The sequence below is a fragment of the Ostrea edulis genome, chromosome 5 (genome assembly GCF_947568905.1).
Source record: "Ostrea edulis chromosome 5, xbOstEdul1.1, whole genome shotgun sequence".
NCBI classification, from domain to species: Eukaryota; Metazoa; Mollusca; class Bivalvia; order Ostreida; family Ostreidae; genus Ostrea; species Ostrea edulis.
The window spans coordinates 9028679-9040459 of record NC_079168.1 but is presented as its reverse complement, the minus strand read 5'-3'; the positions used below and the strand labels follow the sequence as shown (position 1 = coordinate 9040459).

At 35.6% G+C, this 11781-nt stretch overlaps 1 protein-coding gene across 1 annotated transcript; it reads right to left on the bottom strand.

Moving 5' to 3' along the window:
* LOC125652604 (SAYSvFN domain-containing protein 1-like) lies at window positions 1-11781 on the bottom strand. Its single transcript, XM_048881932.2, has 2 exons — window positions 11588-11781; window positions 1-466 (listed from the first exon to the last, which is right to left on the bottom strand). Exons 1-2 carry the CDS (start codon window positions 11693-11695, stop codon window positions 125-127), a joined length of 450 nt encoding a protein of 149 aa, XP_048737889.1. The 5' UTR covers window positions 11696-11781; the 3' UTR covers window positions 1-124.

The following is an 11781-nucleotide window of genomic DNA, read 5'->3' as shown; positions in this document are numbered from 1 at the left end:
TATAATCAGATCCTTTATTTACCTTTCTGGGTCAAAATGGAAAAAAAAACATTACATCAAATGTAAAGTACATTGATGAATAAATTAAAAATTCAGAATAAAAATATAATTCAGATCCTTTTCATCAGCTTCTCACAGAGTTGGCACCATGTAGCAATTCTTTCTCAAACTGCTCTGACGTAAATGTCCCATCAATTCTCTCGCAGTTAGGATTAAATACAGAGTAGGCACTCAGTTTGTGTTTTTCCTTCGCACATGTTCTTGTGTTGTAGTAAATGAAAAAAATCATTGAGATTACAAAGAAAACTGCCCCAAACTGATTTTCAATACAAAAGAGCCAAGCAAAAATCCACATCAGTATTGTGAGAGTCAGTTGGGTTTTATTCCAGGGTTCGTAGGTAGATTTCCCCAGCTGTGGTATTTGTTTTTCATCTGATTCAGAAGTACCATTCTCGTTTGTCCTGGGCTGAAATGTAAAATAACCTACATGTACATGCATTAATGAAAAGGTGAAGATAACGAACAGTGATCTATCTCATAACTCCTATAAAGTTGAAAATAACGAACAGTGATCTATCTCATAACTGCTATAAAGTTGAAAATAAAGAAAAGTGATCTATCTCATAACTCCTTTAAAGGTGAAGATAACGAACAGTGATCTATCTAATAATTTCTATAAAGGTGAAGATAACGAACAGTGATCTATCTCATAACTCCTCACACTGAGAGATTTTTGAAGTGTTACATTAGAATGTATAGGTAAATAACGAGGACAATCTAATTAAAATTAGATGTTTGTAACGAGGATAGACTAGGATCAGTTAAGAAATACATTGAAATAGTGAAGTATCGGTATCAAATATTATCATAAAGTGATGTTAATAATACGATGTATTAATACAATGCACTAAGCGAGAAAATAATCCCATGTGAGTCCTACACGAGTTTTACAGCAAATGCAAAAGCAGTCAGGGCATTTGGATTTTCCGACAATTCCTTCAACTTGTCCAGACGAAGAATACGTTCTTCCTCTGGATCCCAATTCCAACCATTATACACAAGAAAAGGCCCTTATAGCGGCTAATTTCTCTTCCGATAAGTTGACAGTTCCATGTACTTTTGTCGCCATGTTTCGCAGGAAGATAACGCTTATAAATTTTCAACTGGGTGTAAACAACATTTCATTAACGTACAATGTATTTACTCATAATTAATCTGTGTAGCATAAAATCGATGTCCTTGTAAATTGTATTCTAACAATCCAAAATAAGTATTATCAATCGTACCCATTCCTAAGCATAACCTACTATTTTCTACTATAATTTATGTAATTGTATGCAAAATTTACTCCAACTGACCTTTCAAAAGATGAAATTCTTCAAAATCATGCTTCAGTTTTACAAACGTTCTATATTCCAGTCAATGGGACGAATTTATATGATTTACCATACCTATACTGGATTCCTAAACTTCACAAAAATCCCTTACAAAGAAAGATATATTCCTGGATACAGTAAATGTTCTAGCAAGCCCCTATCTTTACTCCTAACGAAAATATCAACAACTGCGAAGGATAAACTTCCAATATATTGTATCACGACATATGCCAAAAGTGGTGAAAGTCAAATATGGATTCTAAAAACTTTTAGTAAAATTGATATTACAAAACTTTTCTCAAATCAACAACATCAAAACATATCACTTTTCAACACTTTCACTACTATTTCTCAGGATAAATTGATTGATTTATTGTATCTCTCTCTGGAGATTTTTTCACTCATGTGGAGATGTCATCAAGACCGGTGAATGGCTTCAAATTTAGGCCTTTGCTAGACGCTTAAGGCCATTGAGCAGTGAGGGTTCTTTAGCATGCCACACCGACTATGACACGGGAAATACCTTTTTAAGGTCACCTCCGAGGACCCGTGACATTCACACTCGATGCCGAGAGTTTGGCAATGGAACTGTCACTACCTGTTTTAATGACTTAGGTCTGTTGCGGCCTGGATTAGAACTCCGGCCTTCCGCATGCGGGGCGAATGCTCTAACCTCTAGGCCACCGTGGCGGTAGGATAAATTAAATACTAGACTTTTTGACATCATAGAAAGTTGCTTCTTCAACAAAAATGGGAAAAGGAATCTACTGTTCAGTCATTCAAAAAAATTACTTCGTTAAACATCACACATATTCTAAGCAAAAGTGCTCTGAAGTTGACATTAAAACGGTGCTGAAGTTCCTCATTAACAATATATTTGTAGTCTTTGGTGATCAGATATTCCAACAGTCGGTTGGAATTCCCAAGGGCATGAATTGTGTTCTTTTGTTAGCTGACCTATTTTCATATTCTTATCTGGCAAAATTTAATTTCTTCAAAAGCTTTTACATGAGAAGAAATCATATCTTGCTGTGGCCTTCAACTCGACATTTAGATATATTGACAACGTTTCATTTATCAACATAATCATTTTCATTCATGAAAGGCGAATATAACGAACAGTGATCAATCTCATAACTCCTATAAGCAATACAAAATAGATAGTTGGGCAAACACGGACCCCTGGACACACCAGAGGTGGGATCAGGTGCCTAGGATCAGTAAGCATCCCCTGTCAACCGGTCACACCCGCCGTGAGCCCTATATCCTGATCAGGTAAACGGAGTTGTCCGTAGTCAAAATCAGGGTACCAAGAACGGTCATATGTCGATTCGATACTCGAAATAAAAGACACCACGGTGTCTTCCACATGTGCTCAAACTTGGATGTTTTATCTAACATAGATGTTGACGGCAAACAACTCACATTTATGACAATCGAGATGACTTGAGCTTCTTTATCGTCAACTTCCCATATTCATTTAGCAATATTCTATTATTTCCTACCTAAGGTATTTATTTTTCTCAACTGATTCGATACGCAACAGCTTTTTCTACATGTAATCAGTTTTCAAATCAAGCCAGGTTACTGAAAAATAAGTTGATGCTACAGGGGTTTCAACAGTCTGGTTTAAAGTCAGCATTTTGCAAATTCTAAGATAGATATAGCGATCTAGTTTGCCAATACAACCGGGTGAACCCGCCATTGGGTCAAGTTCTGTCTGACGCGTTTCATGCGAATTATTAGACCTTTCATTACACACTGATTCTCCGTTTGCCTGATCAGGGTATAGGGCTCACGGCGGGTGTGACCGGTAGACAGGGGATGCTTACTCATCCTAGACACCCGAAATTCTTAATTTTGTATTCCTTTTAGGAGTCATGAGATTGATCACTGTTCGTTATCTTCATCTTCTCATAGCATATTTAAGACACTTACATGTATATCCCAATAACCATATCAATTTGTTGTTGGGGCAAGTTGGTGAAAATGGGGTGGGAAGGGGGGTGCGATTTGACCAAACACTTGGGGTGAAATGGCAAAAACGTGCTGTGAGTTAGTAATGGGGCAAGTTAAATGGAATTCAAAATTCGACTAATTTTCAAAAATGTTCTCTAGTCCCTCACATCTGAAAGTAAAACTGAATGCAGGAGCTCCCTCTAACTAAATTACAAATTCCATGACCGCCGGGGCAGGATTCAGTCTCCAAGGTGGGGCCGAATTGGGCATAACGTGTTAATGTCTTTTAAGTTTAAGACTCTTCTTCTTTTCTTCTGTTGGTGCAAAATAAAAACTGACTACGTATTCAGGAACATCAGGAAGCCTGCTGCCCAAATTGGGAATTTCTTGGCTCCCAGGGCTGGGGTTCATACTCCAGGGTGAGGTCCAATTTGTCATAAAGTATTAATTACTATTAAATTAAAATTTTCTTTACTTCTGCTAAATATTAAATGTAACCAGAAAACAAGCTCAAATTTTAGATTTTATTACCCCTGGGGCAAATTTAAGGCCTTAGTGTGGGACCATGAAGGAAATGCTACAAACGTCATGGACACGATTTGAGCTGAAAATTATCAAATTTTATTTTTCAATTTTTAATGTTTAGAATGCTTAACTAAGGTATTTTTAATGGTCAACAAAAACTTGAATGTCAGTTGTCAAGGTACATGGGAAATACTGAGCTCACAATTCTTTATTAGGTAAACAAGGCTCGTGCCATGTTTTTGTTTACGTAGGTTAAATATACATAATGTACTAGTAAAAGTTCGTTTAAAGTAGATCTTTCAATTTAGGAGTTAATTCTGAACATAATTAAATATATTCTAGTGTTTAGACAGTACACCTCATTTTGTTTTAAACATGCTATTTTCTATTAAGCAATTTTCTATTAAGCAATATATATGTAAACAAAAACAAAAACAAATTTGGTTAACCATTAGAAATACTTTAGTTAAGCATTGTAAACAATAACAAAATTCCCATGGGCCACATCGCTCACCTGAGTCACCTTGGTCCATATCAGAAGATTTTCCATATCTATTTGCATGTAAAACCGTAGTCCCTATTATGGCCCCAAACCTACCCCTGGAGGCCATGGTTTTTGCAAACTTGAATCTACACTATGTCAGAAAGCTTTCATGTAAATGTGAACTTCTTTGGCCCGATGGTTCTTGAGAAGAAGATTTTTAAAGATTTTCCCTATATATTTGTATGTAAAACTTTGATCCCCTATTGTGGCCCCATCCTACCCCAGGGGGCCATGATTTTAACAAACCTAAATATGCACTATATCAGAAAGCTTTCATATAAATCTCAGCTTTTCTGGCTCAGTGGCTCTGGAAAGAAGATTTTTAAAGATTTTTCCTATATATTTGTATGTAAAACTTTGACCCCCTATGTGGCCCCATCAGACCCCCGGGGGCCATGATCTTAACAATTTAGAATCTGCACTATATCAGGAAGCTTTCATATAAATCTCAGCTTTTCTGGCTCAGTGGTTCTTGAGAAGAAGATTTTTCCTATAAATTTGTATGTAAAACTTTGAACAACACCCCCCCCCCCTTGAGGCCCCATCCAATCCCCGAGGTCCATGATTTTAACAAACTTGAATCTGCACTATATCAAAACAAAAACAAAAACAAAAAAACAACCAAAACAACTTTGACCCCCTATTGTGGCCCCATCCGACCCCCGGGGGCCATAATTTTAACAATTTAGAATCTGTACTATATCTGGAAGCTTTCATATAGGCCTAAATCTCAGCTTTTCTGGCTCAGTAGTTCTTGGGAAGAAGATTTTTAAATATTTTTCCTATATATTTGTATTTAAAGGTCATAGGAGACGATTTTCAAAACAAAAAAATTGTTTTGCACGAAAATGTGTTCTTTAATTACTTAACATATGTAAATAAGTCATTCAGAAAAAATCGTAAGGTAACAGACGCTACCGACCGTCAAATTTTGCTTTGGTGTGAAGTATCAAAATAGTAAGATGACTTATCTCCCTTGCTTGATGACGTCAAAAGAGACTGTGTATTTGTTTATACTAACAACTGCGGGTTTTAGCCGTCAAAATGTTCAATGTGCTTACATTCAACTGTAATGTAGCAAGTCAGGTATTTCTATATACTTTTGTCAAAATGATCCAACGTTCAGAAAGACTTGGGTGTGAAATCTACACTGAGAACACAGAACTCAAAGTTGTTTGACAATCATTTTACGCGATTACGGGGGTTGATGATGAGGATCAGTTTCGTTATCGTATACACTCTACTTTGGCAAAAACTAATGGGTTTATGAAATTAAATCTTCGACCAGATGCAGTTCAAACTATTTTCGACTACAGACCAACTGCAAGCACGGCGAAGACGAGAAAATCCTGCAAAACGTTGACTGTATAATGACGGTAGTACAGATATTTATAATTTAGTATAAACACGATCTGATTTGTTTAGAAATGAAATTTGACTATGAAATAGTCATATGAAGCTCTTCTGATCAGAATCTTTTTCTCTGAATATATAAGTAAATAGATTGAAGATGAAAAGGTCAAACTTTATATGTTGAAAGTTGCATTATCAGACCCCCCCCCCCCCCTCTTTTCTGTTTGAAAAAGAATAATCAAAGCAAATGGTGGAGCGATATTGAAATTACAAGTTTTTATATCAGGTGAAATAAACCAATTTTTTGTTCTTCAAATGAAGCACTAATTTGCACCTTGGTTTCCTTAATGGGGTCAAAATTTAAAACAAAAATAACGTTAAAGGCCGAGGATTTTGAACAACCGGTCGGTTTTCCTCAGGTAAGTTAAGGTATTTAATGTATAATGACCATATTTCATATCTAATAAATGGATGGTGGAATTTTTGTAATGATGGTATCATTTTAGGGTTCATCAAATAAAAATAATCCACCATACGAATTTTCAAAATTTTGTTTACTGCTTGATTTATTTCACCTAGAATTTAACATTGCAGTACCCGGTATATAGGAAAAGCATGTTTTAGTACAATATTTTAAAAAGAAATTATATTTTCATACAAATCTCTTGGTAGAAAGTTACATACACTTTCTCTTAATGAAAAATTTAATATGAAATAAAATTAATCATTGACCACACACATTTTTAGAAAATTAGATTTTTCTTATTTTTACAAAGGGCAGACAACTCTTCCAAAAAGTCTTAAGTGCAAAAAGGTCAGCTTCCAATCATTTACCAGTCATGTGAATTTCATCTGCTTCACTTTGATCATTATTTAACAATAAACATTTATGTTGATCTAAATCCTTCAAAATTGTTCATTATCCTTTCATTATACATGGAATACCTTAAGTGTGGGGTGGGACTAATTTTAGGCAGGTGTGAAGCCTCAAGACCGAGGGAACCCTGCTAGCTTGTATATACCGTCCCAAATACACGGGGTGTTATCTGTGTTACCTGCATTACCTGTACGTTTTTGTAATATTGAAAAATTCATGGTAGTCATTTCTCTTGCGCAGGTTACAGTGTAATCGAAACGTTGATAATTAAATCTAATGAATCAACATGTAAAAATTAAAGCTCGATAAATTTATTTTGTATAAATGAGAACGTTAGCCATTGATAAATTAGGCAGACTATTCTTTTTTCTAAGTTTTCTTGTATCCATTTGACTGCCTTCGTCGGATACCCAGTATCCGACGATGTATGACTGCCAAACATACAGTTTCCGACAGGAATTCCTGCGTACTGTGCAGATTTTCTGGCTTACGAACCGGTCATCGTCCCACACCCCATGATAACTCAACATATTCCAAAACTGTTTAGATTAGAAAGTTTTATTCTGTTTGAATTAGTTTTTCTGGACCGCACACCAGAATTCTTTGGCTACCTAAAGTTGTTTGTGTGACTCGTCCAAAACGTATGGCCAACAAAAACAGTCAGGACATTCGGATTTTTTGACAGTTCCTTCAATAACTGGTCCAGACGAAGAATTCGTTCTTCCTCTGGCTTCCAGTTCCAACCATTATACGCAAGAAAGAGCCCTTATAGCGGCTAATGTGGTGGTAAATTATTGTTCATATAGGCCATAATGTCGCAAATTTTATTGTAAAAGAGTGTTAAAGCCATTTATATTTATTATTATATTCCCCTGTTAAACTAAAATAGCTCACGATACTTGTAAAAATCCTATAAGAATAAATTCAAAATACGGTGCTCACGATGTGTGCAAAGGAAATTCCGATCTGGCTATAAAATATATCCGAGTCAGGGTGGAACTCGGGCACATAAAATCAAAGGGGATGAGGGGGTGCCCACCTTTTTTGTCAGTCAACCTTCAATTTGACACCCCCCCCCCCTTGGAAAAAAAAAACGATGCTGCGTCACCATGTCTGCAAGGGGTTAGAAATAGCGCAAGTAATAACTATTTATATTTCTCTTATTGTCATCAGAGAATGTACTCTGAAATATCATACATATCATTGAACAGTCAGTATTATTTCAACCGATTCGGACCTCAAGTGATCGATCTTCTTGTTCGTCCTCCGATAAAAAAAATCGTCGATGTGGCTGGCATTTGCATTAATTATGAATTCAAAGTGATATCCTTGCATAACAAACTATGGTTCCCCATTCAAAAAATCCTCCAGTTGCGAATAAATCGTCTATGGATGTGCTTTTGTTTTGATTTGCAAATCTGAGTGTGGTCTCTTATGACGTCACAAATTCAGGAAATCAGGAACGATAATCGGGTAATGATTTTCTATTCCGACTACCTTTGCACTTCAATTTCTTCGAGTTAATATTTGTTATTAATCTTTAAAAAGCATTTTTATGAGGAGTCTATGAAACAGAGTTGATAATTATGGAGAGAAAAGGTATTGTTAAAAACCATCTCCTATGACCTTTAAAACGTTGACCCCCTATTGTGGCCCCATCCGACCCCCGGGGGCCATGATATTAACAATTTAGAATCTGCACTACCTAATAAAGCTTATCTATAAATTTCATCTTTTCTGGCCCAGTGGTTCTTGAGAAGATTTTTTAATGATCCTACCCTATTTTTACCTTTTCTTGATTATCTCCCCTTGGAAGGTGGTCTGGCCCTTTATTTTAACAATTTAGAATTCGCTTTACCTAAGGATGTTTTGTGCCAACTTTGGTTGAAATTGGCCCAGTGGTTGTTGAGAAGAAGTTGAAAATGTGAAAAGTTTACAAACAGACGGACAGACGGACGCCGGAATACGGGTGATCAGAAAAGCTCACTTGAGCTTTCAGCTCAGGTGAGCTAAAAATGGAAAAGCAAATATTGAAAAATTTCATCTCAAATCGTGTCCATGTCCCTTTAATGTTATAAAATCTTTTTTCTTCATTTTTCTCCTAATGTTGAATGAAAACTGAATTCATAGTTAGACAAAAAATAAAGTCCACAAAAATCATAGTTTTCAATGTCTCTGGGGCATAAGGTCAAGTTCAAGTTGGGGGAGGGCATGAAAGGATCAATGTTTGAAATTCAGGGTTTTTTTTCACATTGAATATAAACTAAATGCACATTTAGAGGAAGGATATAGCTGTTAACAAGTTTTAGATTTCATGACATAGCTCCTGGGATAAGAAATCAGGGCTGGGGACATTAAAATGAGTGATGTTGCAATTTGTTTTCTATCTGATTTTAACTTCATGCAAGAAAGTACAAATATGTCTACAATAGTTTTAGATTTCAAATCTCCATGGGGAGGAAATTCTGGTCTGCGATGAGCTAAATCATTTTACTGCATTATATCTCTTTTTTACGTAAGGTCAAGAGAGAGGTAAAGATACATACTGGGCAGGATTTTATAAATACATAAAAGCTACGTCACTTATTGAGAGTGATGGGCGCATAGGGCTCAGCTCAGTAGACAAAATATTTCAGTGAATATATTGTATATATTTACTGTTTTATTAATTAAAAAGTGTGATGGGGCACCCATGGGGGAACTGTATCTTTCATCTTTAACAAGAAAAGAATCGCAATGTGACATTTTCCTTCTCTGAAATTTTTTTCCCTGTTGATCTTCAATTGTAGATTATTGACCATTTCCCCAAACAAACAATTTGTTACAAAATAAAAACCCTGCAAAAATGAGTTCCAGTTAGGTTGAGTTGATTGCAACTCTTGCACATATCCTCCAGTTCTATCCAAATCTGATTCCTTTGGTGTATCATTCCTGCTTAATCATTACAATAGCATCCATTATGTTTTCTAAATGCTTTGAATTTTGCTTCACCAACATATTGTGCTTACATATTTCTTTAGCAATGAAAATATATACATCCATGCAATAATTGTATAAAATACCTTATGCAGCTACATATAAGCAAGGTTGACATTTTTCCCAAGATGAAAGACTTGATAATGTGCTGTGAATGATCAAATGATTATTAAGGCTTGTGGGCCTCCTGTTGATTTTGAAAAGGTTCTGTAAAGGTTAGACCATTCCAATACGCCTCATTACGTAAAAAACTATCATTATCTTATTACTACTGTCTGTAAATTACATCATGATGGGGATTGGTTGTATGTTAGACACAAAATGTTTAAAGATACTTGTCTTTAAAAAGTCCTGTGTAGTCCTGTAAGAGTTATTGTTCTTTGATTTCAGATTTTTGGGGTTGGGTTGGAGGTTAGAATATAGTTTATTATAAATCCAAGCACATACTTATTCACCATGATTACCAGGATTAGGACTAATTTCTCCACTGGACTTATTTTCACATACATATTAGAAGTTGACAAATTGTGTCTTAAATTCCTATGCATTCATTGGTGTATCTTCCATAAACTTTAATAGCCTTAAACTTATGCATCATCTGTATAAACCTTAATATCAAAATAAAATACTACAATGGAAGGGAGAGAGAGAGGTTCTGTCTTACATTATGGAAATGATGAAACTACATTTTTTGTCTCACTTTGATATGGGTGAAATAAAAACTGAAATTTCAGAATTTCGTTTCTCAGAATCGTGTATTTCATGACAAAAAATTCAAAATTTCCCCCATCACCCCACGTCTGTTGGGAAAAGGGTAATCCCCTTCCATACCTATCCCATTTCAGCACTACTCATCCCAAATGGTCCATGAAATTTGCATAAACACTGTAAACACTGTCAGGTAACACCAATCAATGTATCATTAAAATATACCTAAAGGGTGCTAGTTCATACTTATTTTTATACATATGATTGATAGATTGATTTTATATTGTTTGACGTCCCACTCGAGAATGTTTCACTCATATTGAGACATCACCACTGCCGGTGAAGGGCTGCAAAATTTAGGCCTATATATGCTCGGCGCTTATGGCCATTGAGCAGGGAGGGATCTTTATTGTGCCACACCTGCTGTGACACGAGACCTCGGTTTTTGCGGTCTCATCTGAAGGACCATTTCATACATATGTATATTTCCCAAAGTTTCATTCATATTGAAAAACAAGAGGCCCACGACCTTATTGGTCACCTGAGTACTACTTAAAAGTATCACTAGTCCCAAGGGCTATGAAATCTAGAAAAAATATCCTGTTCTGAATATCTAAGCTAAATTCTAATATTCAGCAACAGTATAAAACAAGATGTGTTCTTAAAACTTCAATGCCCTCAAAAGTGCATACACTGATGAAAGGCTCTATATAATATATAATATGTATTAACATTAAACGATATTACTAATTTGGGCCCATCCTAGAGTCAAAACCTTGGGGTTGTGAAATTCACTATTTAATTTTTTGTACATCCTTTTTTGCTATTCATAAATATCCATTTACATTTAATACGGTATCAGCAAATTTAAAGGAGTCCTTCAAATCCCGAAACCAATGTGATAAAAATTTAGCCATAAATCATTCCATTTTCTGTTAGGCTAATAAATATGAATGTAACTTTGGGAATGTAGTGAGGCAGTCAGACGGGTTCGATAGCTCAGTTGGTAGAAGACATGACAGGAGATTTGGGAGCTAGGATTCGAATCCCGATCTGGTCCCTTACATTTTGAAAATGTTTTTCTCCCTCTCTGTAACACAAGTATGAACTAATATCCTGTAGTTGATTTTTAATGATACAATAGTGTTTCTGCACTTTTTCGTTACTTTGAGTCCTCGGAGAGTAATTAACAGTTAACTAAGCATTAATTTAGAAATTGAGTCGCCTGTCAATGTGTAGAAAAAAAGTTTGTTATGAACAAAGTTTTACCTGAGACGAAGAATCATCCCGCTTTCTGAAGGGATTAAAGAAACGACACTTAAGAGATGTGTCTTCCGTTGTTTTCTTTGCTCTGTATTCCGCAAGCTTCTTTTCCATATGTTTTAAAGTAAATAAACAACCAAACTGAAAATAGAATGATAATAAGAATCCCGATCCCGATCTTACACGTTGACCGAACCCGG

Excerpts from the sequence above, each read along its gene's own strand:
- LOC125652604 (XM_048881932.2), bottom strand. The coding sequence starts at position 11,695 with ATGGAAAAGAAGCTTGCGGAATACAGAGCAAAGAAAACAACGGAAGAC. Across the intron at positions 467-11,587 it reads GGGATGATTCTTCGTCTCAG|CCCAGGACAAACGAGAATGG; the intron begins GTAAAACTTTGT and ends TTTACATTTCAG.